This window comes from Magallana gigas, chromosome 1 (assembly GCF_963853765.1).
Source record: "Magallana gigas chromosome 1, xbMagGiga1.1, whole genome shotgun sequence".
In the NCBI taxonomy this organism is placed as follows: Eukaryota; Metazoa; Mollusca; class Bivalvia; order Ostreida; family Ostreidae; genus Magallana; species Magallana gigas.
Window position 1 is genome coordinate 50464138 of NC_088853.1, and position 27914 is coordinate 50492051.

Here is a 27914-nt window from a genome sequence, read left to right on the forward strand (position 1 = left end):
ATTGGTACATAAGGCTATTAATTATAGCATATGAAATAATATATTACATTAAAACCAGGGACGGTTTACGTTCAATTAATAAATTTTCGTGCTTTGTCAGTATAACTAATTTCTTAGGATCTTAAACGTTTTTGTACATTTTTGATGCGCAATTGTTTGCTGCAGATACTTATACCTATACAAACCAAAATAAAACTATATAACCTAGATATGACTCATGATTATTGAAACAAAAAGGTCAACACTTTTTCCCGGAACTAGGTTAAACATATCACGTGTATGTTTAAAAAAGAATTACATTTTCATTACTTCCTTCCATTTTAGACATGCATTTGCTCTGGCTGCATTTATTTTTCCATTTATTCATCTTAATCATTGCATACGGTAAGGTATTTGCTTTTATATTTTTTTCCTAGTGCGAAATATTTCAATTTTATTTGAAATTAGGAGTTATTCAGTCTATCTTTGTTTTGAAGTTTAAGGATATAATTTTATTCAAAATAAATAGCGGTTGGAGTCAACATTTTTAGCAAATATACAGCAACACTTGCATTAATGTCAAAGGCATTTTAAACCCTACACATTTGATATTCTCATTAGATAACTGCTTAATCATAATTGTTGCCATTGTTTTACTTGTTATATTATGACACAGACAGGAAGCTAACTCTACATTCCTCTTAAGAAAAATAATGATTTAATGATGTTTTAAGAACCTTTTTTCGTATGTGTGAAATGGCTTTGACTCTCAGTGCATAGTGTGGAAATGTTTTGGGAATGCTTTAATCAATTGAGGCTTGTATGCAGACATCATAAAAAAGAATTAAGACAACTTCCTGTAAAAAACCATCCTTGATGTTTCATTAAAATAGAAAGGCTCACAAATAGATGCATATGATTTAAATTTGATTCTGTAAAATTTCATATTTTGTTCAATTAAAACGATAGTGTAAAAATTGCATCGTATTAAAAAAAAGAAAGAGAGAAAAGAAAAGAAAAAACGCAATTAAAACCATTAAATAATAATATTTTACTATCAAGAAAATATTGCTCTGAGGAAACCAGCATGGCAGCGTTTTCCGTATAGCGGTCGACCTTGTTGGGGAGCAGATCGTGCTGTGGACGGACGATATTCAGACCTATCTCAATATGACAACCAGTGTACAATATCCGGGAATTATCACCAAGTTGCAGAATGGAGGGTGGATCTCCAAAAAGTCCTTAGCATGCATCATATTGTTATATACTATAGGACGGACAATGAGCCTTGGGGTACTTATGTACTATATATATATATATATATATATATATATATATATATATATATATATATATATATATATATATATATATATATATATATTTGAATAAAGTGTGTCGGATGAAGGGTAATTAAACAATCAAATTTGTTTTAATTACTAAATTATACTTATTGATGTGTGGGGTTTTTTTTACGTTCAATCTAAAATTTAAAAAAAAACAAAATATGCTGGATTTCTTTGTTTTAATTACTCTTGTTGTTCACAATAATATTTAATATAAACTCAGAAGGAACGAATTTCCAAGTTTTTACTTATATTACAAAACCCTAACCGAAAATGTGAGTTTTCTTTAAAGATGTTATTTCAACAGGAAATCCTAGTAAATACTCGGGACGATTTTTGGGGTTCTCTGTCTACATATCAAAGACAACGAATAAAGAGGACGGGATAACGTGCTTCAAAGATAGAAACTTTACTAGAGCAACAATAGAGAATCCTATAACGATAAATTGCCCTAATCACGGACGTTACGCTATCTACTACAACAATCGAACACAGCCCCCGTTTCCTTCTGGCTATTCTACAGATGGAGCATACAACGAAATCTGCGAATTTGAGGTTTATGGTAGGATATAACGGCGACAATTTCAGCATAAAAATCGTTTTGATTGTTATTGCTAAAATTCTTTTACATGCTTTAAATATCTTTGTCTAAACAAAAGCACAAATAATGATTGTTTTATCCCTTTTTTATCAACAAAATAAGAATAACCAATCGTATAAAAATGAAAAATACCTTACGTGCTGCTCTTAGATTGAATTTTATATACACTGTTAATGTATATCATTAAATGATCATTTCAAACATACGGAAATCATCATGTTATTTAAGGTTGCCCAACACCAGGATATTACGGAGAGAACTGCTCTTTATCGTGTCCACAGAACTGTCAGGAAGGTCACTGTCACATCGAGGATGGAACCTGTCTGAGGTGTACCGATGGATACAAAGGTCCTACTTGTAATGAACGTAAGTATATGTAACATATATAATCATAGTAAAAACTTTTAGTCGAACAGTTTTAAAATTGTGTATCCAACCTGGTTTAAATTTGAATTAGAGAATGTTGATTTCGGTTTTATATGAGTACTTAGATAAAAGATCCATTACAGTGTCCAAGTCAATCAATATCCGTACTGTAACACATTTTTAAACGGGTCCATGTCTAAAAATTGTCATGAGCATATAACAACATATTATCTAGAAGGTCGTCTAACATTTTTTGTTGTTGTAAAAACTGACTGAAGAAGTATCTTGCACCAACTTTTTTTTTAATTATGTATTTAAAGAAAAATAGATATATGTAAAAAAAAAAAAACCACAAAAATACCAATTAAAATTAAATTATCAAATATTTCTATGATTTTTTCTCAATAAGTTGCGATTCATATGTATAATGATGAAAACTATTTCAAATGTATGTATGCCCTTCAAATGACCAATCTTTTGACAATTATGTAAACTTCAATTTGTCTGCGATCCATAAAATGTTTCAATAAAACTCTTTACAATAAACTCTACTTAAACAAGCATGACCCATAACCAAACATATTTCAATCAACCATTGAACTTCTTTTTTACTCAGACTATAAGATATAATTTTTACATTACAGAATGCAACGGCAAATCATACGGTCAAGAGTGTCAGCAAAATTGTGGAAACTGTAAAAACAATGAACAGTGTCATCATGTGAACGGAAGTTGTATAAAAGGTTGTGCCAGTGGATTTTATGGCACAAAATGTGACCTAAGTACGTACATGTTAAATTTGTTTTAAGTATATGATCGTGTATTAACCTCGTTTACCACTATATTGTCTTAATATTCAAAACAGATAAAATAAAATAAGCAATTTGTATTAGTTCTATTTCAGAAAATGTGTTATATCTCAATTACAGCTTGCCCTGAAGGTCGATATGGCTACTATTGTGAGGAGCACTGTAACATCAACTGCGGAGTTCCATACAGATGTGACAGGGTGACAGGACAGTGTGAGGGAGGATGCCAAGTGGGATGGGAAGGGGCTGTGACAATCACTGTTCATATCGAACACACCCGATTTTATTTTTCCCATAATTCTTTGCAACGTGCTTGGCCGACCCTAACAATAGGCGCTAAGATATACCCGGCCGAGCTGTCCAGCGATAAAGACGTGCTTAGTGTGTGAAGGGGGTATCGTGTTAGAAGCCTGTGTGGCATGTTTTAGTTTCACAAGTTCAGCATTTGACGCGGACACGGATAGCTGACCGTGGTAAGTATTTATTTAGTTTGGTGTAGTTTATTTGTAAATTTTTGCCTTTTTATTAGTATTACGCAGTCGTCCTATAAAGTCACCTTGACCATTGTTCACTGTAGAGTTACCTGTGTGTTCACTGATGTGTGACTTTAGCGAGAGTGTTTAAATGGAATTCGTCTTTTTCTATAGTACAGTTTTTGCTATTGCTGTATAAAGAAAGGGTGATTTAAAGGGCTATTTTCTATGCGTTATTTTATTTTACAATTTATGGTCACTTTTTCCACTTAACTACTTGGGCGGAAGTGCGTCACCGGAAGTATCAGACGCCATATTGTTTACTGTAAACAAATAACTTAGTTACCATATACTTACAATATTTTGAGATGTTGCCTTTAATATAATACTATTTATACATTATCATAGTTTGATACTATCAGTGAGATACTTATATGATGTATTATACAATATTGTTTTTATTATGGTGTTATGGTGTCACTTGTACACTTATTGTAGTGTCATATTGTTGATGTTGAGAAGATGATGATGTGATGGTGACGTCGGTGATGATTATGAAGTAGATGATGTTATGGTGATGACGATGATGTCTTTTATGATTATGGTGTTGTAGGCGATGGTGTTGACGATAGTGTCGATGATTATGATGGCGATGGTGATGATGATGATTGTGGTGACGAAACTACTCTAGTTGTGGTTGTCCGTAGTTGGTCCAGGACTACAGCCCCGGAGATTCGGACACTCTTCTAATTTATTTTTGGTCATTTGTATAAACATCATATTTTTTCTTGTTGAGTGAAAGTTGTGTGAGTGTTTGTGTGGTTTAGTGTTTATATTTCTATCTTTTCTTTCTTTCTCTTATTTTTTTTGTTATTAAATTTTGTTAAATTTAAGATGTCTTGTTGTTGTTTGGAGTAGCCTCCGCTCATCCCGTTACAATTGGTGGCAGCGGTGGGATGAGTTGACTCCTCCAGATACTACAAGATATCTTTATAAGTGAACAGTTGCCAAGGTTTATTTTATTTTTCATTTTTTGATCTTTTTTGTAGTACATGTAAGAGCAAGTGTAGGTCGTTGTTTCCTTTTCCCTTGGTGAGTACATTACGTTAGGCAGATTGTTTTGTTAAAAGTTGAGAAGTTAGCCCCTTTATGAGATAATTTTGAGGTAAGTTGGTCTGTCAGTCAATGCACCATGTCTACTGTCAAGGAGATGCTGGAGCTACTTGAAGTGGGGACCAAGATGGGGATGAAGGATGAAGCCCTTCAACAATTCGTGAAGGACGAACAGGCCAGACTGCGGGACGAACGTGAGAAACATAGAGTCGAGAGACAGGAGGAGAGAGACCAGGAGGAGAGAGACCGCGACTTCAAACTACAGATGGAGAAAGAGCGCGCCGCAAGAGAACATGATGAGCGAGAGCACGCCCGATTGAGAGAACATGATGAGCGAGAGCACGCCCGATTGATAGAAGAAAAGAGACATCAGCAAAAACTAGAAGAACTGGAACTTGATCACAAACTGCAACTCGAGAGATCTCACATGAATCCGAGTGTTGTGACTAAAGAGGAGAAAGAAACTTCTCAAGTGATAAAAGGACCAAAACTTCCTCCGTTTGAGGATTCGAAAGACAACATTGACGCGTACATTCAAAGATTTGAGATATACGCAACAATGCAGAAATGGAATAAAGACACGTGGGGGACTCATCTTAGCGCATTACTCAAAGGAAAGGCACTGGATGTGTTCGCAAGACTCTCACCCGAAACAGCACTTGATTTCAACGAGTTGAAGAACGCCCTGTTGAAACGATTTGACATGACGGAGGACGGTTTCCGCAAGAAGTTCCGATTTTCAAAACCAGACGGAAGTGAAACTTTTATGCAATTTTCTACCAGACTGGACAGTTACCTTGAGCGGTGGATTCAGCTGTCTAAGACTAACAAGACATTCGATGATCTGAAGGACTTGTTCTTACGTGAACAGTTTTTATTGTGTTGCTCGAAAGAACTTGCCTTATTCCTAAAGGAGAGGATTCCTACTGCGATCCAAGACATGGCGCGATACGCGGACCACTTTGCTGAGGCCAGAACAGTGACATCCTCTTCACTTACGCAAAAACCGCTCTTTGACAGACGACAGCAGTCCGATAGACAACCGCCGTACAAAGATTCCGTGCAACAAAACCAATCTGGAAATGCAGTGAAGTGTTATGAGTGCGGACGACAAGGACATAAAGCCTTTAACTGCAACTTCCGCAAAAGTCCGAATAACAGGCCGTTTAATTCGAGCGAGAAACAAGAAACAACACCGAAACATACTTACCCTAGTGATTTTCAACGTGGGTCGTACAATAATGGGAACCATGGATATCCAGGACGCGGTAGAGGTCGCCAAGGAGCCGCGAGTGTCGTCGAGAAACATGGAAACTTACCGTGTGTTGGTGATTCGGTTGCTTTCTGTGAAACGGAAATGCCAGTTGTGAAAGGATGTGTTGGCAATAAACTAGTGACTGTGCTAAGAGACACAGGTTGTAGTGGTGCCGTTATTCGTAGAGAACTGGTAAACGATGATCAACTAACAGGGACATCTCAACGATGCAAGTTAGCAGACGGTCGTATTATTGATTCAGATGTGGCTAGAATTGATGTCGATACTCCTTACTTTACCGGAAGTGTTGATGCTTGGTGCTTTGATTCGCCTTCGTACGATCTTATTCTTGGTAAAATTCGTGGAGTAAGGAAACCACATGAACCAAATCCAGCCTGGATTCATTCCGTTGAAAACATAGCAGCTGTTGAAACGCGTGCGCAACTGAAAAAGAAACAGTCTCCATACAAACCATTGAAAGTACCGGAAGCAATACGGGATGTATCGCCGGAGGATATCTTACAAGAACAACGAAACGACGAGACACTGAAAAAGTTATGGAGCTTAGCTGAGAGTGGACAGCTTAAACATTTCAGTGACGGCGGATTTTCAAAAATGTGTGAACGGAAGCAAATGTTGTTCAGAGAATTTTGCAGTCCCAAAGTGTCCAGTGGAAAACTTTTCCGACAGTTAATCGTTTTTCGGAAATACAGAACTATCGTCATGAAGATAGCACATGAAACGCTGATGGGTGGTCATCTGGGATCAAAGAAAACAACCGACAGAGTAGTGTCCGAATTTTACTGGCCAGGAATTCAGTCAGACATTAGACGGTTTTGCAGATCATGTGACGTGTGTCAGCGGACTATTCCAAAAGGAAAAGTACCTGCAGTACCGTTAGGACAGATGGATTACAAGATCGATATGGGAGGCAAGCTGAAAACTTTCCACGCAAATCTTCTTAAGAAGTATGTTGAACGAGATACATTGAACTGTGGTGTTTTGTCAACATGTGCAATTTCACTCATAGACTTTAGTGACCTAGATGATGATGAACAACAGGACTCTATTCTTATGCCACCTGTTACTCAAACCGAAACAGCAAAGGACATAAAGTTTGCAGACAGACTAACACCAGATCAGTTGGAAACTGCTAAATCACTGTGTGATTCGTTCTCAGATGTATTTACGGATATACCTGGAATGACGAACTTAATGGAGCATAAGATTGTTGTGACATCGTCTGAACCTGTGCGTGTGAAACCATATCCAATTCCGTTCAGTACAGAGAAAACAATTACAGAAGAAGTTCAGAAAATGCTACAGTTGAATGTGATTGAGCCATCATCTTCCCCTTATTCAGCTCCAGTTGTCATAGCTCGGAAGAAAGATGGAACGAATCGATTTTGCATTGATTATAGACGACTGAACTGTGCTACGGTATTTGATGCAGAACCAATGCCCAGTCCAGAAAGCATATTTTCCAAAATGACCGGAAAGAAGTTTGTGTCAAAGATAGACTTAAGCAAAGGATACTGGCAAGTACCGATGGCTGACGAGAGTAAGCCGCTTACAGCCTTTTCCACACCATCCGGATTGTACCAATTCAGGACAATGCCGTTTGGTCTTGTAAACGCGCCGGCAACATTTAGTCGTATGATGAGAAAACTACTTCAAGGTATGAACGGCGTAGAAAACTTTATCGATGATGTCATTGTTTTTACAGATACCTTTGAAGAACATCTACACATACTGAAGACTGTGTTCGAACGACTCAGAGATGCGGGACTTGCGGCCAGACCGACAAAATGTTTCATCGGATTTGACAAGATTGACTGTTTGGGACATATGGTGGGCAACAAGTGTCTAGAACCAGAACAGGACAAGATTGATGCAGTCAGAAATGCGCCAATACCACAAACCAAGAAACAGGTTCGTGCCTTCCTAGGCTTAGCAGGATTCTACAGAAAGTTTATTCCGAATTTCTCTGCGATAGCCATTCCACTTTCTGATCTTACGAAGAAGGGCCAACCAAATAAAGTTATTTGGACTGAAAGTCAGCAACGAGCTTTTGATACATTGAAACACATGTTATCAGAAAGGCCAATATTGAAGTTGCCAGAATTTAATGAAACCTTCATTTTACGCACGGACGCTGCAGATGATGGGATAGGTGCTGTGCTGTTACAGATGGAGGATGACGAGAAACTACCCGTAGCGTACGCCAGTAGGAAACTTCAACCAAGAGAAAAGGCATACGCTGTTATCGAGAAGGAGTGTTTGGCGGTAGTGTGGGGAATACAGAAGTTCCACCAGTACCTTTATGGACGCGAGTTTCTACTTGAAACTGATCACCAACCCCTGACCTACCTTAACAAAGCAAAGACAGAGAACTCCAGACTGATGCGTTGGGCTTTGCAGCTTCAGCCATACCGCTTTAGGATCATTGCAATCAAAGGAAGCGACAATGTGGGTGCGGATTACCTGAGTCGTCAGTGAGATGTATAGTAGACAGTACAGGTATGTATATAGGTTTTATTGTAAATACGTGAGAATTTTCAAAATTCAGTGATTGTTTATTTGAAATTGCAGGACAATTTTTTAAGGGGGGAGGTGTGTGACAATCACTGTTCATATCGAACACACCCGATTTTATTTTTCCCATAATTCTTTGCAACGTGCTTGGCCGACCCTAACAATAGGCGCTAAGATATACCCGGCCGAGCTGTCCAGCGATAAAGACGTGCTTAGTGTGTGAAGGGGGTATCGTGTTAGAAGCCTGTGTGGCATGTTTTAGTTTCACAAGTTCAGCATTTGACGCGGACACGGATAGCTGACCGTGGTAAGTATTTATTTAGTTTGGTGTAGTTTATTTGTAAATTTTTGCCTTTTTATTAGTATTACGCAGTCGTCCTATAAAGTCACCTTGACCATTGTTCACTGTAGAGTTACCTGTGTGTTCACTGATGTGTGACTTTAGCGAGAGTGTTTAAATGGAATTCGTCTTTTTCTATAGTACAGTTTTTGCTATTGCTGTATAAAGAAAGGGTGATTTAAAGGGCTATTTTCTATGCGTTATTTTATTTTACAATTTATGGTCACTTTTTCCACTTAACTACTTGGGCGGAAGTGCGTCACCGGAAGTATCAGACGCCATATTGTTTACTGTAAACAAATAACTTAGTTACCATATACTTACAATATTTTGAGATGTTGCCTTTAATATAATACTATTTATACATTATCATAGTTTGATACTATCAGTGAGATACTTATATGATGTATTATACAATATTGTTTTTATTATGGTGTTATGGTGTCACTTGTACACTTATTGTAGTGTCATATTGTTGATGTTGAGAAGATGATGATGTGATGGTGACGTCGGTGATGATTATGAAGTAGATGATGTTATGGTGATGACGATGATGTCTTTTATGATTATGGTGTTGTAGGCGATGGTGTTGACGATAGTGTCGATGATTATGATGGCGATGGTGATGATGATGATTGTGGTGACGAAACTACTCTAGTTGTGGTTGTCCGTAGTTGGTCCAGGACTACAGCCCCGGAGATTCGGACACTCTTCTAATTTATTTTTGGTCATTTGTATAAACATCATATTTTTTCTTGTTGAGTGAAAGTTGTGTGAGTGTTTGTGTGGTTTAGTGTTTATATTTCTATCTTTTCTTTCTTTCTCTTATTTTTTTTGTTATTAAATTTTGTTAAATTTAAGATGTCTTGTTGTTGTTTGGAGTAGCCTCCGCTCATCCCGTTACAATTGGTGGCAGCGGTGGGATGAGTTGACTCCTCCAGATACTACAAGATATCTTTATAAGTGAACAGTTGCCAAGGTTTATTTTATTTTTCATTTTTTGATCTTTTTTGTAGTACATGTAAGAGCAAGTGTAGGTCGTTGTTTCCTTTTCCCTTGGTGAGTACATTACGTTAGGCAGATTGTTTTGTTAAAAGTTGAGAAGTTAGCCCCTTTATGAGATAATTTTGAGGTAAGTTGGTCTGTCAGTCAATGCACCATGTCTACTGTCAAGGAGATGCTGGAGCTACTTGAAGTGGGGACCAAGATGGGGATGAAGGATGAAGCCCTTCAACAATTCGTGAAGGACGAACAGGCCAGACTGCGGGACGAACGTGAGAAACATAGAGTCGAGAGACAGGAGGAGAGAGACCAGGAGGAGAGAGACCGCGACTTCAAACTACAGATGGAGAAAGAGCGCGCCGCAAGAGAACATGATGAGCGAGAGCACGCCCGATTGAGAGAACATGATGAGCGAGAGCACGCCCGATTGATAGAAGAAAAGAGACATCAGCAAAAACTAGAAGAACTGGAACTTGATCACAAACTGCAACTCGAGAGATCTCACATGAATCCGAGTGTTGTGACTAAAGAGGAGAAAGAAACTTCTCAAGTGATAAAAGGACCAAAACTTCCTCCGTTTGAGGATTCGAAAGACAACATTGACGCGTACATTCAAAGATTTGAGATATACGCAACAATGCAGAAATGGAATAAAGACACGTGGGGGACTCATCTTAGCGCATTACTCAAAGGAAAGGCACTGGATGTGTTCGCAAGACTCTCACCCGAAACAGCACTTGATTTCAACGAGTTGAAGAACGCCCTGTTGAAACGATTTGACATGACGGAGGACGGTTTCCGCAAGAAGTTCCGATTTTCAAAACCAGACGGAAGTGAAACTTTTATGCAATTTTCTACCAGACTGGACAGTTACCTTGAGCGGTGGATTCAGCTGTCTAAGACTAACAAGACATTCGATGATCTGAAGGACTTGTTCTTACGTGAACAGTTTTTATTGTGTTGCTCGAAAGAACTTGCCTTATTCCTAAAGGAGAGGATTCCTACTGCGATCCAAGACATGGCGCGATACGCGGACCACTTTGCTGAGGCCAGAACAGTGACATCCTCTTCACTTACGCAAAAACCGCTCTTTGACAGACGACAGCAGTCCGATAGACAACCGCCGTACAAAGATTCCGTGCAACAAAACCAATCTGGAAATGCAGTGAAGTGTTATGAGTGCGGACGACAAGGACATAAAGCCTTTAACTGCAACTTCCGCAAAAGTCCGAATAACAGGCCGTTTAATTCGAGCGAGAAACAAGAAACAACACCGAAACATACTTACCCTAGTGATTTTCAACGTGGGTCGTACAATAATGGGAACCATGGATATCCAGGACGCGGTAGAGGTCGCCAAGGAGCCGCGAGTGTCGTCGAGAAACATGGAAACTTACCGTGTGTTGGTGATTCGGTTGCTTTCTGTGAAACGGAAATGCCAGTTGTGAAAGGATGTGTTGGCAATAAACTAGTGACTGTGCTAAGAGACACAGGTTGTAGTGGTGCCGTTATTCGTAGAGAACTGGTAAACGATGATCAACTAACAGGGACATCTCAACGATGCAAGTTAGCAGACGGTCGTATTATTGATTCAGATGTGGCTAGAATTGATGTCGATACTCCTTACTTTACCGGAAGTGTTGATGCTTGGTGCTTTGATTCGCCTTCGTACGATCTTATTCTTGGTAATATTCGTGGAGTAAGGAAACCACATGAACCAAATCCAGCCTGGATTCATTCCGTTGAAAACATAGCAGCTGTTGAAACGCGTGCGCAACTGAAAAAGAAACAGTCTCCATACAAACCATTGAAAGTACCGGAAGCAATACGGGATGTATCGCCGGAGGATATCTTACAAGAACAACGAAACGACGAGACACTGAAAAAGTTATGGAGCTTAGCTGAGAGTGGACAGCTTAAACATTTCAGTGACGGCGGATTTTCAAAAATGTGTGAACGGAAGCAAATGTTGTTCAGAGAATTTTGCAGTCCCAAAGTGTCCAGTGGAAAACTTTTCCGACAGTTAATCGTTTTTCGGAAATACAGAACTATCGTCATGAAGATAGCACATGAAACGCTGATGGGTGGTCATCTGGGATCAAAGAAAACAACCGACAGAGTAGTGTCCGAATTTTACTGGCCAGGAATTCAGTCAGACATTAGACGGTTTTGCAGATCATGTGACGTGTGTCAGCGGACTATTCCAAAAGGAAAAGTACCTGCAGTACCGTTAGGACAGATGGATTACAAGATCGATATGGGAGGCAAGCTGAAAACTTTCCACGCAAATCTTCTTAAGAAGTATGTTGAACGAGATACATTGAACTGTGGTGTTTTGTCAACATGTGCAATTTCACTCATAGACTTTAGTGACCTAGATGATGATGAACAACAGGACTCTATTCTTATGCCACCTGTTACTCAAACCGAAACAGCAAAGGACATAAAGTTTGCAGACAGACTAACACCAGATCAGTTGGAAACTGCTAAATCACTGTGTGATTCGTTCTCAGATGTATTTACGGATATACCTGGAATGACGAACTTAATGGAGCATAAGATTGTTGTGACATCGTCTGAACCTGTGCGTGTGAAACCATATCCAATTCCGTTCAGTACAGAGAAAACAATTACAGAAGAAGTTCAGAAAATGCTACAGTTGAATGTGATTGAGCCATCATCTTCCCCTTATTCAGCTCCAGTTGTCATAGCTCGGAAGAAAGATGGAACGAATCGATTTTGCATTGATTATAGACGACTGAACTGTGCTACGGTATTTGATGCAGAACCAATGCCCAGTCCAGAAAGCATATTTTCCAAAATGACCGGAAAGAAGTTTGTGTCAAAGATAGACTTAAGCAAAGGATACTGGCAAGTACCGATGGCTGACGAGAGTAAGCCGCTTACAGCCTTTTCCACACCATCCGGATTGTACCAATTCAGGACAATGCCGTTTGGTCTTGTAAACGCGCCGGCAACATTTAGTCGTATGATGAGAAAACTACTTCAAGGTATGAACGGCGTAGAAAACTTTATCGATGATGTCATTGTTTTTACAGATACCTTTGAAGAACATCTACACATACTGAAGACTGTGTTCGAACGACTCAGAGATGCGGGACTTGCGGCCAGACCGACAAAATGTTTCATCGGATTTGACAAGATTGACTGTTTGGGACATATGGTGGGCAACAAGTGTCTAGAACCAGAACAGGACAAGATTGATGCAGTCAGAAATGCGCCAATACCACAAACCAAGAAACAGGTTCGTGCCTTCCTAGGCTTAGCAGGATTCTACAGAAAGTTTATTCCGAATTTCTCTGCGATAGCCATTCCACTTTCTGATCTTACGAAGAAGGGCCAACCAAATAAAGTTATTTGGACTGAAAGTCAGCAACGAGCTTTTGATACATTGAAACACATGTTATCAGAAAGGCCAATATTGAAGTTGCCAGAATTTAATGAAACCTTCATTTTACGCACGGACGCTGCAGATGATGGGATAGGTGCTGTGCTGTTACAGATGGAGGATGACGAGAAACTACCCGTAGCGTACGCCAGTAGGAAACTTCAACCAAGAGAAAAGGCATACGCTGTTATCGAGAAGGAGTGTTTGGCGGTAGTGTGGGGAATACAGAAGTTCCACCAGTACCTTTATGGACGCGAGTTTCTACTTGAAACTGATCACCAACCCCTGACCTACCTTAACAAAGCAAAGACAGAGAACTCCAGACTGATGCGTTGGGCTTTGCAGCTTCAGCCATACCGCTTTAGGATCATTGCAATCAAAGGAAGCGACAATGTGGGTGCGGATTACCTGAGTCGTCAGTGAGATGTATAGTAGACAGTACAGGTATGTATATAGGTTTTATTGTAAATACGTGAGAATTTTCAAAATTCAGTGATTGTTTATTTGAAATTGCAGGACAATTTTTTAAGGGGGGAGGTGTGTGACAATCACTGTTCATATCGAACACACCCGATTTTATTTTTCCCATAATTCTTTGCAACGTGCTTGGCCGACCCTAACAATAGGCGCTAAGATATACCCGGCCGAGCTGTCCAGCGATAAAGACGTGCTTAGTGTGTGAAGGGGGTATCGTGTTAGAAGCCTGTGTGGCATGTTTTAGTTTCACAAGTTCAGCATTTGACGCGGACACGGATAGCTGACCGTGGTAAGTATTTATTTAGTTTGGTGTAGTTTATTTGTAAATTTTTGCCTTTTTATTAGTATTACGCAGTCGTCCTATAAAGTCACCTTGACCATTGTTCACTGTAGAGTTACCTGTGTGTTCACTGATGTGTGACTTTAGCGAGAGTGTTTAAATGGAATTCGTCTTTTTCTATAGTACAGTTTTTGCTATTGCTGTATAAAGAAAGGGTGATTTAAAGGGCTATTTTCTATGCGTTATTTTATTTTACAATTTATGGTCACTTTTTCCACTTAACTACTTGGGCGGAAGTGCGTCACCGGAAGTATCAGACGCCATATTGTTTACTGTAAACAAATAACTTAGTTACCATATACTTACAATATTTTGAGATGTTGCCTTTAATATAATACTATTTATACATTATCATAGTTTGATACTATCAGTGAGATACTTATATGATGTATTATACAATATTGTTTTTATTATGGTGTTATGGTGTCACTTGTACACTTATTGTAGTGTCATATTGTTGATGTTGAGAAGATGATGATGTGATGGTGACGTCGGTGATGATTATGAAGTAGATGATGTTATGGTGATGACGATGATGTCTTTTATGATTATGGTGTTGTAGGCGATGGTGTTGACGATAGTGTCGATGATTATGATGGCGATGGTGATGATGATGATTGTGGTGACGAAACTACTCTAGTTGTGGTTGTCCGTAGTTGGTCCAGGACTACAGCCCCGGAGATTCGGACACTCTTCTAATTTATTTTTGGTCATTTGTATAAACATCATATTTTTTCTTGTTGAGTGAAAGTTGTGTGAGTGTTTGTGTGGTTTAGTGTTTATATTTCTATCTTTTCTTTCTTTCTCTTATTTTTTTTGTTATTAAATTTTGTTAAATTTAAGATGTCTTGTTGTTGTTTGGAGTAGCCTCCGCTCATCCCGTTACAATTGGTGGCAGCGGTGGGATGAGTTGACTCCTCCAGATACTACAAGATATCTTTATAAGTGAACAGTTGCCAAGGTTTATTTTATTTTTCATTTTTTGATCTTTTTTGTAGTACATGTAAGAGCAAGTGTAGGTCGTTGTTTCCTTTTCCCTTGGTGAGTACATTACGTTAGGCAGATTGTTTTGTTAAAAGTTGAGAAGTTAGCCCCTTTATGAGATAATTTTGAGGTAAGTTGGTCTGTCAGTCAATGCACCATGTCTACTGTCAAGGAGATGCTGGAGCTACTTGAAGTGGGGACCAAGATGGGGATGAAGGATGAAGCCCTTCAACAATTCGTGAAGGACGAACAGGCCAGACTGCGGGACGAACGTGAGAAACATAGAGTCGAGAGACAGGAGGAGAGAGACCAGGAGGAGAGAGACCGCGACTTCAAACTACAGATGGAGAAAGAGCGCGCCGCAAGAGAACATGATGAGCGAGAGCACGCCCGATTGAGAGAACATGATGAGCGAGAGCACGCCCGATTGATAGAAGAAAAGAGACATCAGCAAAAACTAGAAGAACTGGAACTTGATCACAAACTGCAACTCGAGAGATCTCACATGAATCCGAGTGTTGTGACTAAAGAGGAGAAAGAAACTTCTCAAGTGATAAAAGGACCAAAACTTCCTCCGTTTGAGGATTCGAAAGACAACATTGACGCGTACATTCAAAGATTTGAGATATACGCAACAATGCAGAAATGGAATAAAGACACGTGGGGGACTCATCTTAGCGCATTACTCAAAGGAAAGGCACTGGATGTGTTCGCAAGACTCTCACCCGAAACAGCACTTGATTTCAACGAGTTGAAGAACGCCCTGTTGAAACGATTTGACATGACGGAGGACGGTTTCCGCAAGAAGTTCCGATTTTCAAAACCAGACGGAAGTGAAACTTTTATGCAATTTTCTACCAGACTGGACAGTTACCTTGAGCGGTGGATTCAGCTGTCTAAGACTAACAAGACATTCGATGATCTGAAGGACTTGTTCTTACGTGAACAGTTTTTATTGTGTTGCTCGAAAGAACTTGCCTTATTCCTAAAGGAGAGGATTCCTACTGCGATCCAAGACATGGCGCGATACGCGGACCACTTTGCTGAGGCCAGAACAGTGACATCCTCTTCACTTACGCAAAAACCGCTCTTTGACAGACGACAGCAGTCCGATAGACAACCGCCGTACAAAGATTCCGTGCAACAAAACCAATCTGGAAATGCAGTGAAGTGTTATGAGTGCGGACGACAAGGACATAAAGCCTTTAACTGCAACTTCCGCAAAAGTCCGAATAACAGGCCGTTTAATTCGAGCGAGAAACAAGAAACAACACCGAAACATACTTACCCTAGTGATTTTCAACGTGGGTCGTACAATAATGGGAACCATGGATATCCAGGACGCGGTAGAGGTCGCCAAGGAGCCGCGAGTGTCGTCGAGAAACATGGAAACTTACCGTGTGTTGGTGATTCGGTTGCTTTCTGTGAAACGGAAATGCCAGTTGTGAAAGGATGTGTTGGCAATAAACTAGTGACTGTGCTAAGAGACACAGGTTGTAGTGGTGCCGTTATTCGTAGAGAACTGGTAAACGATGATCAACTAACAGGGACATCTCAACGATGCAAGTTAGCAGACGGTCGTATTATTGATTCAGATGTGGCTAGAATTGATGTCGATACTCCTTACTTTACCGGAAGTGTTGATGCTTGGTGCTTTGATTCGCCTTCGTACGATCTTATTCTTGGTAATATTCGTGGAGTAAGGAAACCACATGAACCAAATCCAGCCTGGATTCATTCCGTTGAAAACATAGCAGCTGTTGAAACGCGTGCGCAACTGAAAAAGAAACAGTCTCCATACAAACCATTGAAAGTACCGGAAGCAATACGGGATGTATCGCCGGAGGATATCTTACAAGAACAACGAAACGACGAGACACTGAAAAAGTTATGGAGCTTAGCTGAGAGTGGACAGCTTAAACATTTCAGTGACGGCGGATTTTCAAAAATGTGTGAACGGAAGCAAATGTTGTTCAGAGAATTTTGCAGTCCCAAAGTGTCCAGTGGAAAACTTTTCCGACAGTTAATCGTTTTTCGGAAATACAGAACTATCGTCATGAAGATAGCACATGAAACGCTGATGGGTGGTCATCTGGGATCAAAGAAAACAACCGACAGAGTAGTGTCCGAATTTTACTGGCCAGGAATTCAGTCAGACATTAGACGGTTTTGCAGATCATGTGACGTGTGTCAGCGGACTATTCCAAAAGGAAAAGTACCTGCAGTACCGTTAGGACAGATGGATTACAAGATCGATATGGGAGGCAAGCTGAAAACTTTCCACGCAAATCTTCTTAAGAAGTATGTTGAACGAGATACATTGAACTGTGGTGTTTTGTCAACATGTGCAATTTCACTCATAGACTTTAGTGACCTAGATGATGATGAACAACAGGACTCTATTCTTATGCCACCTGTTACTCAAACCGAAACAGCAAAGGACATAAAGTTTGCAGACAGACTAACACCAGATCAGTTGGAAACTGCTAAATCACTGTGTGATTCGTTCTCAGATGTATTTACGGATATACCTGGAATGACGAACTTAATGGAGCATAAGATTGTTGTGACATCGTCTGAACCTGTGCGTGTGAAACCATATCCAATTCCGTTCAGTACAGAGAAAACAATTACAGAAGAAGTTCAGAAAATGCTACAGTTGAATGTGATTGAGCCATCATCTTCCCCTTATTCAGCTCCAGTTGTCATAGCTCGGAAGAAAGATGGAACGAATCGATTTTGCATTGATTATAGACGACTGAACTGTGCTACGGTATTTGATGCAGAACCAATGCCCAGTCCAGAAAGCATATTTTCCAAAATGACCGGAAAGAAGTTTGTGTCAAAGATAGACTTAAGCAAAGGATACTGGCAAGTACCGATGGCTGACGAGAGTAAGCCGCTTACAGCCTTTTCCACACCATCCGGATTGTACCAATTCAGGACAATGCCGTTTGGTCTTGTAAACGCGCCGGCAACATTTAGTCGTATGATGAGAAAACTACTTCAAGGTATGAACGGCGTAGAAAACTTTATCGATGATGTCATTGCTTTTACAGATACCTTTGAAGAACATCTACACATACTGAAGACTGTGTTCGAACGACTCAGAGATGCGGGACTTGCGGCCAGACCGACAAAATGTTTCATCGGATTTGACAAGATTGACTGTTTGGGACATATGGTGGGCAACAAGTGTCTAGAACCAGAACAGGACAAGATTGATGCAGTCAGAAATGCGCCAATACCACAAACCAAGAAACAGGTTCGTGCCTTCCTAGGCTTAGCAGGATTCTACAGAAAGTTTATTCCGAATTTCTCTGCGATAGCCATTCCACTTTCTGATCTTACGAAGAAGGGCCAACCAAATAAAGTTATTTGGACTGAAAGTCAGCAACGAGCTTTTGATACATTGAAACACATGTTATCAGAAAGGCCAATATTGAAGTTGCCAGAATTTAATGAAACCTTCATTTTACGCACGGACGCTGCAGATGATGGGATAGGTGCTGTGCTGTTACAGATGGAGGATGACGAGAAACTACCCGTAGCGTACGCCAGTAGGAAACTTCAACCAAGAGAAAAGGCATACGCTGTTATCGAGAAGGAGTGTTTGGCGGTAGTGTGGGGAATACAGAAGTTCCACCAGTACCTTTATGGACGCGAGTTTCTACTTGAAACTGATCACCAACCCCTGACCTACCTTAACAAAGCAAAGACAGAGAACTCCAGACTGATGCGTTGGGCTTTGCAGCTTCAGCCATACCGCTTTAGGATCATTGCAATCAAAGGAAGCGACAATGTGGGTGCGGATTACCTGAGTCGTCAGTGAGATGTATAGTAGACAGTACAGGTATGTATATAGGTTTTATTGTAAATACGTGAGAATTTTCAAAATTCAGTGATTGTTTATTTGAAATTGCAGGACAATTTTTTAAGGGGGGAGGTGTGTGACAATCACTGTTCATATCGAACACACCCGATTTTATTTTTCCCATAATTCTTTGCAACGTGCTTGGCCGACCCTAACAATAGGCGCTAAGATATACCCGGCCGAGCTGTCCAGCGATAAAGACGTGCTTAGTGTGTGAAGGGGGTATCGTGTTAGAAGCCTGTGTGGCATGTTTTAGTTTCACAAGTTCAGCATTTGACGCGGACACGGATAGCTGACCGTGGTAAGTATTTATTTAGTTTGGTGTAGTTTATTTGTAAATTTTTGCCTTTTTATTAGTATTACGCAGTCGTCCTATAAAGTCACCTTGACCATTGTTCACTGTAGAGTTACCTGTGTGTTCACTGATGTGTGACTTTAGCGAGAGTGTTTAAATGGAATTCGTCTTTTTCTATAGTACAGTTTTTGCTATTGCTGTATAAAGAAAGGGTGATTTAAAGGGCTATTTTCTATGCGTTATTTTATTTTACAATTTATGGTCACTTTTTCCACTTAACTACTTGGGCGGAAGTGCGTCACCGGAAGTATCAGACGCCATATTGTTTACTGTAAACAAATAACTTAGTTACCATATACTTACAATATTTTGAGATGTTGCCTTTAATATAATACTATTTATACATTATCATAGTTTGATACTATCAGTGAGATACTTATATGATGTATTATACAATATTGTTTTTATTATGGTGTTATGGTGTCACTTGTACACTTATTGTAGTGTCATATTGTTGATGTTGAGAAGATGATGATGTGATGGTGACGTCGGTGATGATTATGAAGTAGATGATGTTATGGTGATGACGATGATGTCTTTTATGATTATGGTGTTGTAGGCGATGGTGTTGACGATAGTGTCGATGATTATGATGGCGATGGTGATGATGATGATTGTGGTGACGAAACTACTCTAGTTGTGGTTGTCCGTAGTTGGTCCAGGACTACAGCCCCGGAGATTCGGACACTCTTCTAATTTATTTTTGGTCATTTGTATAAACATCATATTTTTTCTTGTTGAGTGAAAGTTGTGTGAGTGTTTGTGTGGTTTAGTGTTTATATTTCTATCTTTTCTTTCTTTCTCTTATTTTTTTTGTTATTAAATTTTGTTAAATTTAAGATGTCTTGTTGTTGTTTGGAGTAGCCTCCGCTCATCCCGTTACAATTGGTGGCAGCGGTGGGATGAGTTGACTCCTCCAGATACTACAAGATATCTTTATAAGTGAACAGTTGCCAAGGTTTATTTTATTTTTCATTTTTTGATCTTTTTTGTAGTACATGTAAGAGCAAGTGTAGGTCGTTGTTTCCTTTTCCCTTGGTGAGTACATTACGTTAGGCAGATTGTTTTGTTAAAAGTTGAGAAGTTAGCCCCTTTATGAGATAATTTTGAGGTAAGTTGGTCTGTCAGTCAATGCACCATGTCTACTGTCAAGGAGATGCTGGAGCTACTTGAAGTGGGGACCAAGATGGGGATGAAGGATGAAGCCCTTCAACAATTCGTGAAGGACGAACAGGCCAGACTGCGGGACGAACGTGAGAAACATAGAGTCGAGAGACAGGAGGAGAGAGACCAGGAGGAGAGAGACCGCGACTTCAAACTACAGATGGAGAAAGAGCGCGCCGCAAGAGAACATGATGAGCGAGAGCACGCCCGATTGAGAGAACATGATGAGCGAGAGCACGCCCGATTGATAGAAGAAAAGAGACATCAGCAAAAACTAGAAGAACTGGAACTTGATCACAAACTGCAACTCGAGAGATCTCACATGAATCCGAGTGTTGTGACTAAAGAGGAGAAAGAAACTTCTCAAGTGATAAAAGGACCAAAACTTCCTCCGTTTGAGGATTCGAAAGACAACATTGACGCGTACATTCAAAGATTTGAGATATACGCAACAATGCAGAAATGGAATAAAGACACGTGGGGGACTCATCTTAGCGCATTACTCAAAGGAAAGGCACTGGATGTGTTCGCAAGACTCTCACCCGAAACAGCACTTGATTTCAACGAGTTGAAGAACGCCCTGTTGAAACGATTTGACATGACGGAGGACGGTTTCCGCAAGAAGTTCCGATTTTCAAAACCAGACGGAAGTGAAACTTTTATGCAATTTTCTACCAGACTGGACAGTTACCTTGAGCGGTGGATTCAGCTGTCTAAGACTAACAAGACATTCGATGATCTGAAGGACTTGTTCTTACGTGAACAGTTTTTATTGTGTTGCTCGAAAGAACTTGCCTTATTCCTAAAGGAGAGGATTCCTACTGCGATCCAAGACATGGCGCGATACGCGGACCACTTTGCTGAGGCCAGAACAGTGACATCCTCTTCACTTACGCAAAAACCGCTCTTTGACAGACGACAGCAGTCCGATAGACAACCGCCGTACAAAGATTCCGTGCAACAAAACCAATCTGGAAATGCAGTGAAGTGTTATGAGTGCGGACGACAAGGACATAAAGCCTTTAACTGCAACTTCCGCAAAAGTCCGAATAACAGGCCGTTTAATTCGAGCGAGAAACAAGAAACAACACCGAAACATACTTACCCTAGTGATTTTCAACGTGGGTCGTACAATAATGGGAACCATGGATATCCAGGACGCGGTAGAGGTCGCCAAGGAGCCGCGAGTGTCGTCGAGAAACATGGAAACTTACCGTGTGTTGGTGATTCGGTTGCTTTCTGTGAAACGGAAATGCCAGTTGTGAAAGGATGTGTTGGCAATAAACTAGTGACTGTGCTAAGAGACACAGGTTGTAGTGGTGCCGTTATTCGTAGAGAACTGGTAAACGATGATCAACTAACAGGGACATCTCAACGATGCAAGTTAGCAGACGGTCGTATTATTGATTCAGATGTGGCTAGAATTGATGTCGATACTCCTTACTTTACCGGAAGTGTTGATGCTTGGTGCTTTGATTCGCCTTCGTACGATCTTATTCTTGGTAATATTCGTGGAGTAAGGAAACCACATGAACCAAATCCAGCCTGGATTCATTCCGTTGAAAACATAGCAGCTGTTGAAACGCGTGCGCAACTGAAAAAGAAACAGTCTCCATACAAACCATTGAAAGTACCGGAAGCAATACGGGATGTATCGCCGGAGGATATCTTACAAGAACAACGAAACGACGAGACACTGAAAAAGTTATGGAGCTTAGCTGAGAGTGGACAGCTTAAACATTTCAGTGACGGCGGATTTTCAAAAATGTGTGAACGGAAGCAAATGTTGTTCAGAGAATTTTGCAGTCCCAAAGTGTCCAGTGGAAAACTTTTCCGACAGTTAATCGTTTTTCGGAAATACAGAACTATCGTCATGAAGATAGCACATGAAACGCTGATGGGTGGTCATCTGGGATCAAAGAAAACAACCGACAGAGTAGTGTCCGAATTTTACTGGCCAGGAATTCAGTCAGACATTAGACGGTTTTGCAGATCATGTGACGTGTGTCAGCGGACTATTCCAAAAGGAAAAGTACCTGCAGTACCGTTAGGACAGATGGATTACAAGATCGATATGGGAGGCAAGCTGAAAACTTTCCACGCAAATCTTCTTAAGAAGTATGTTGAACGAGATACATTGAACTGTGGTGTTTTGTCAACATGTGCAATTTCACTCATAGACTTTAGTGACCTAGATGATGATGAACAACAGGACTCTATTCTTATGCCACCTGTTACTCAAACCGAAACAGCAAAGGACATAAAGTTTGCAGACAGACTAACACCAGATCAGTTGGAAACTGCTAAATCACTGTGTGATTCGTTCTCAGATGTATTTACGGATATACCTGGAATGACGAACTTAATGGAGCATAAGATTGTTGTGACATCGTCTGAACCTGTGCGTGTGAAACCATATCCAATTCCGTTCAGTACAGAGAAAACAATTACAGAAGAAGTTCAGAAAATGCTACAGTTGAATGTGATTGAGCCATCATCTTCCCCTTATTCAGCTCCAGTTGTCATAGCTCGGAAGAAAGATGGAACGAATCGATTTTGCATTGATTATAGACGACTGAACTGTGCTACGGTATTTGATGCAGAACCAATGCCCAGTCCAGAAAGCATATTTTCCAAAATGACCGGAAAGAAGTTTGTGTCAAAGATAGACTTAAGCAAAGGATACTGGCAAGTACCGATGGCTGACGAGAGTAAGCCGCTTACAGCCTTTTCCACACCATCCGGATTGTACCAATTCAGGACAATGCCGTTTGGTCTTGTAAACGCGCCGGCAACATTTAGTCGTATGATGAGAAAACTACTTCAAGGTATGAACGGCGTAGAAAACTTTATCGATGATGTCATTGCTTTTACAGATACCTTTGAAGAACATCTACACATACTGAAGACTGTGTTCGAACGACTCAGAGATGCGGGACTTGCGGCCAGACCGACAAAATGTTTCATCGGATTTGACAAGATTGACTGTTTGGGACATATGGTGGGCAACAAGTGTCTAGAACCAGAACAGGACAAGATTGATGCAGTCAGAAATGCGCCAATACCACAAACCAAGAAACAGGTTCGTGCCTTCCTAGGCTTAGCAGGATTCTACAGAAAGTTTATTCCGAATTTCTCTGCGATAGCCATTCCACTTTCTGATCTTACGAAGAAGGGCCAACCAAATAAAGTTATTTGGACTGAAAGTCAGCAACGAGCTTTTGATACATTGAAACACATGTTATCAGAAAGGCCAATATTGAAGTTGCCAGAATTTAATGAAACCTTCATTTTACGCACGGACGCTGCAGATGATGGGATAGGTGCTGTGCTGTTACAGATGGAGGATGACGAGAAACTACCCGTAGCGTACGCCAGTAGGAAACTTCAACCAAGAGAAAAGGCATACGCTGTTATCGAGAAGGAGTGTTTGGCGGTAGTGTGGGGAATACAGAAGTTCCACCAGTACCTTTATGGACGCGAGTTTCTACTTGAAACTGATCACCAACCCCTGACCTACCTTAACAAAGCAAAGACAGAGAACTCCAGACTGATGCGTTGGGCTTTGCAGCTTCAGCCATACCGCTTTAGGATCATTGCAATCAAAGGAAGCGACAATGTGGGTGCGGATTACCTGAGTCGTCAGTGAGATGTATAGTAGACAGTACAGGTATGTATATAGGTTTTATTGTAAATACGTGAGAATTTTCAAAATTCAGTGATTGTTTATTTGAAATTGCAGGACAATTTTTTAAGGGGGGAGGTGTGTGACAATCACTGTTCATATCGAACACACCCGATTTTATTTTTCCCATAATTCTTTGCAACGTGCTTGGCCGACCCTAACAATAGGCGCTAAGATATACCCGGCCGAGCTGTCCAGCGATAAAGACGTGCTTAGTGTGTGAAGGGGGTATCGTGTTAGAAGCCTGTGTGGCATGTTTTAGTTTCACAAGTTCAGCATTTGACGCGGACACGGATAGCTGACCGTGGTAAGTATTTATTTAGTTTGGTGTAGTTTATTTGTAAATTTTTGCCTTTTTATTAGTATTACGCAGTCGTCCTATAAAGTCACCTTGACCATTGTTCACTGTAGAGTTACCTGTGTGTTCACTGATGTGTGACTTTAGCGAGAGTGTTTAAATGGAATTCGTCTTTTTCTATAGTACAGTTTTTGCTATTGCTGTATAAAGAAAGGGTGATTTAAAGGGCTATTTTCTATGCGTTATTTTATTTTACAATTTATGGTCACTTTTTCCACTTAACTACTTGGGCGGAAGTGCGTCACCGGAAGTATCAGACGCCATATTGTTTACTGTAAACAAATAACTTAGTTACCATATACTTACAATATTTTGAGATGTTGCCTTTAATATAATACTATTTATACATTATCATAGTTTGATACTATCAGTGAGATACTTATATGATGTATTATACAATATTGTTTTTATTATGGTGTTATGGTGTCACTTGTACACTTATTGTAGTGTCATATTGTTGATGTTGAGAAGATGATGATGTGATGGTGACGTCGGTGATGATTATGAAGTAGATGATGTTATGGTGATGACGATGATGTCTTTTATGATTATGGTGTTGTAGGCGATGGTGTTGACGATAGTGTCGATGATTATGATGGCGATGGTGATGATGATGATTGTGGTGACGAAACTACTCTAGTTGTGGTTGTCCGTAGTTGGTCCAGGACTACAGCCCCGGAGATTCGGACACTCTTCTAATTTATTTTTGGTCATTTGTATAAACATCATATTTTTTCTTGTTGAGTGAAAGTTGTGTGAGTGTTTGTGTGGTTTAGTGTTTATATTTCTATCTTTTCTTTCTTTCTCTTATTTTTTTTGTTATTAAATTTTGTTAAATTTAAGATGTCTTGTTGTTGTTTGGAGTAGCCTCCGCTCATCCCGTTACAGGGGCCACGTGCGATACACGTACACAGTCATTTTTTTTTACGTTTATCAGCTTAATCCATTAACCAATAAAGAAGTATGATGTAACAATATTAACCAATGAATCAAAAAAATAATACTTATATCTATTAAAATTTATAGAAATTTTGTGCCTGGCATAATATTACATTTATAATTAGGTACTTTAATTTTGATTTACTTATGTTGGCTTTGCTCTATTCAAACGATGAATTTCTATTTTTTGCTGCATTTTGCAGAATGTAATGAAGGAAAGTTTGGTCAGAATTGCAACCATACCTGTGGACATTGCCTTGACAATGAGCAATGTAATTACATCAATGGTACATGTCCCAATGGATGTGATATTGGTTATCAAGGAACTAACTGTACACAGGGTAATGGTAATGTTATAGCTCCTAAAAATTTGTGCTAGATGTTTTCAAGGAAGGATAAGAAAAGAAAGGTTGTGAATTGTTAACTGTCAGACAAAATTTAAGTACTTGATTAAAAAAAAACTTGTTTGTTTGTTTTGTTTTTATATCTTAGTTGATATCAATTGTGAAGTTATACCTGAAGTAATCCAGTAATAAGAAAACTTATTCTAATCGTAAAGAAAAAAAGCCAAAAAAATATGCTTGTAAATTAAACAAAAAATGTTTGATCTTGTTGTAAAGTTTGCAGTAATAATACACATGGAGATGGATGTTTGCTTAAATGTGGGAACTGTTTATATCTGTACGGAGAACAATGTCATCACGTGACTGGTCAATGTCCACGAGGATGTGACATTGGCTACCATGGCGATCGCTGTGACCAGGTTTTTAAAGGTAATGTTTCTTTCATGTAAAGGACAGTGATCGAATAGTAATGCTGTTTAAAGTAACAATGGATGAATATAGCTTTAACTTAAAAAAAATCAACACTAACGATTTGTATTTCGTAAAAAATAAATCTGAAAAATTAGAATTTGCTTTAATCATATTTTTTTTAAAACTTGGAGTCAGGTTTAATTCATCCTGTATCTGAGAGCCAATTATCAACCTCACTCTCTGTCTGTACGACATTTCTTATCTTAAGTGGATTACTAAATGCCATTTTTGTTGTCAGGTACGTTTGAATAAGTATACATTATAATTTTATTTTTTGATTTTTTAATATCAAAGCAGGTTTATAAGTAATTTTGAAATTCTATTAAGATTTCTCAGAGAACGAAGAAAGACAATGCGCAAACATAAAAAGAACCTGAAAAGTGAAAGTGAAAGGAACAAAGAGTTGGAGCACTCAATGCCTATCCCCGAGTGTTCGCACGATCAATATGAAAACTTCTCTCTGTATGAGGAACTTGGGATATCTAAATAGAATAATACTTGTTTTTGCCTTTGAAAATGAAAATAATTCTGCCCATAAGCCCCCCCCCCCCCACGATGCTTCCTGTCTGAAACATTAGTAAAAGATTTTATCTTATATTCGAATGAAGAACTATTTTCTTCGAACTATAATATGGTGATGGTGATTGTAAAGTTATTCCATCAAGCAAGTTTACGTGAATCCAAATCAGGTAAACAAAAAAGTGAGAAGTTTTTAAACCGTTACATGTATCAAATTTGATCAATTTTAACCCACCATGTCTTTTGAAACTATGCAGCATTCGTTCAAAATCATTTGATAAAAAGGATACAAACAATCTTTTGAATAAAACAAACCATTAAAAATTAAGAAATTACAATTCAAGTTTGTTTATAAAATATTCGTTGTAAATTTATCCATGGTAAGGATCCAAAAACTAGTATTATTTAAGCTGCCCTTAATCATAACGTGAATATCATTCTCTTTCTATAAATGTTGCATTGTCGTCCTCAGAACAGTTTCTGTTATTTTCTGTTTCTAAGACGGATATAGTTTTTGTTATTAATATGGCTTTCATTATTATTTTTAAAGGCACTTTTTTCAAAGCTTACATGCACTTGTTTTGTTCACTGTTATTCCTTTCCTGTATAGTTTTCATTTGTCAAAACAGTTATTTGACAGTATGGGTTTTTTCTATCAACCTAACTGTGTTGCTGCAACAATCAATCAATTTCAAATCATTGCCAATTATGATCGAAATGATTATGGATACCTTTTAAATGTCATTAAGAAAAGAATCAATTTCTGACAGCCTTATGTATTATATTTAATGATACATGTATTTTATATATGTATTGAAAAATCGCTTGGGCAGTTACATCAATGTTTCTGACATTCGTTTATATATTTAGTAACTTGCTTATTGGTATTTTGTCTTTTGTGTATTACTGTGCTGTCATTAATATTCAAGGGCATCGTGTTTTGTAGATAAAGTGAAAATCACAGTTTCATGAATACGTAAATTTGTGGCCAATGACCATATCAATACAAATGTTAATAGAAATTGCATTTCAATGAACATTTTATTTCGTGGATCAGCTTAACAACGAAATCCACGAAAATTGGTACTCAACGAATATTAATGAAACCACAGTATATTTTTCGTAATTTCTTCAACATACATTTCTTATAATACCTTTATCCATGTAATTTGTAAA

At 39.2% G+C, this 27914-nt stretch overlaps 5 protein-coding genes across 10 annotated transcripts; all 5 read left to right on the top strand.

Annotated features, from left to right (window-relative positions):
• The first annotated feature begins 252 nt into the window (after window positions 1-252).
• LOC136270909 (multiple epidermal growth factor-like domains protein 11) lies at window positions 253-26745 on the top strand. Of its 2 annotated transcripts, none has more exons than XM_066069839.1 (11): window positions 253-384; window positions 1042-1272; window positions 1633-1887; window positions 2155-2292; window positions 2937-3074; window positions 3222-3342; window positions 25352-25371; window positions 25608-25751; window positions 26025-26177; window positions 26355-26457; window positions 26547-26745. In XM_066069839.1, the coding sequence occupies exons 1-11, from the start codon at window positions 327-329 to the stop codon at window positions 26707-26709; spliced, it is 1524 nt and encodes a 507-aa protein (XP_065925911.1). In that variant the 5' UTR covers window positions 253-326; the 3' UTR covers window positions 26710-26745. The 2 variants fall into 2 exon arrangements, with proteins under 2 accessions (XP_065925911.1, XP_065925913.1); XM_066069841.1 differs by having other exon boundaries at window positions 25608-25745.
• On the top strand, window positions 3363-9677 carry LOC136270862 (uncharacterized). 2 transcript variants are annotated; one of them, XM_066069706.1, is made up of 2 exons: window positions 3363-3574; window positions 4073-9677. In XM_066069706.1, the coding sequence occupies exon 2, from the start codon at window positions 4767-4769 to the stop codon at window positions 8439-8441; it is 3675 nt and encodes a 1224-aa protein (XP_065925778.1). In that variant the 5' UTR covers window positions 3363-3574; window positions 4073-4766; the 3' UTR covers window positions 8442-9677. The 2 variants fall into 2 exon arrangements, with proteins under 2 accessions (XP_065925778.1, XP_065925784.1); XM_066069712.1 differs by having other exon boundaries at window positions 4188-9677.
• Window positions 9962-14887, top strand: LOC136270860 (uncharacterized). 2 transcript variants are annotated; one of them, XM_066069695.1, is made up of 2 exons: window positions 9962-13994; window positions 14493-14887. In XM_066069695.1, exon 1 carries the CDS (start codon window positions 9977-9979, stop codon window positions 13649-13651), a length of 3675 nt encoding a protein of 1224 aa, XP_065925767.1. In that variant the 5' UTR covers window positions 9962-9976; the 3' UTR covers window positions 13652-13994; window positions 14493-14887. The 2 variants fall into 2 exon arrangements, with proteins under 2 accessions (XP_065925767.1, XP_065925768.1); XM_066069696.1 differs by having other exon boundaries at window positions 14608-14887.
• Window positions 15172-20097, top strand: LOC136270901 (uncharacterized). The gene is made up of 2 exons (XM_066069821.1): window positions 15172-17900; window positions 18089-20097. Coding segments are annotated over exons 1-2 (2715 nt in total). The 5' UTR covers window positions 15172-15186; the 3' UTR covers window positions 18090-20097.
• Window positions 20382-25307, top strand: LOC136270897 (uncharacterized). 3 transcript variants are annotated; one of them, XR_010708769.1, is made up of 3 exons: window positions 20382-23110; window positions 23299-24414; window positions 24913-25307. XR_010708769.1 is itself a non-coding variant. In XM_066069814.1 (2 exons), coding segments are annotated over exons 1-2 (2715 nt in total). In that variant the 5' UTR covers window positions 20382-20396; the 3' UTR covers window positions 23300-25307. The 3 variants fall into 3 exon arrangements, 1 of the variants encoding a protein (XP_065925886.1); XR_010708770.1 differs by having other exon boundaries at window positions 25028-25307; XM_066069814.1 differs by having other exon boundaries at window positions 23299-25307.
• Window positions 26746-27914: the final 1169 nt, after the last annotated feature.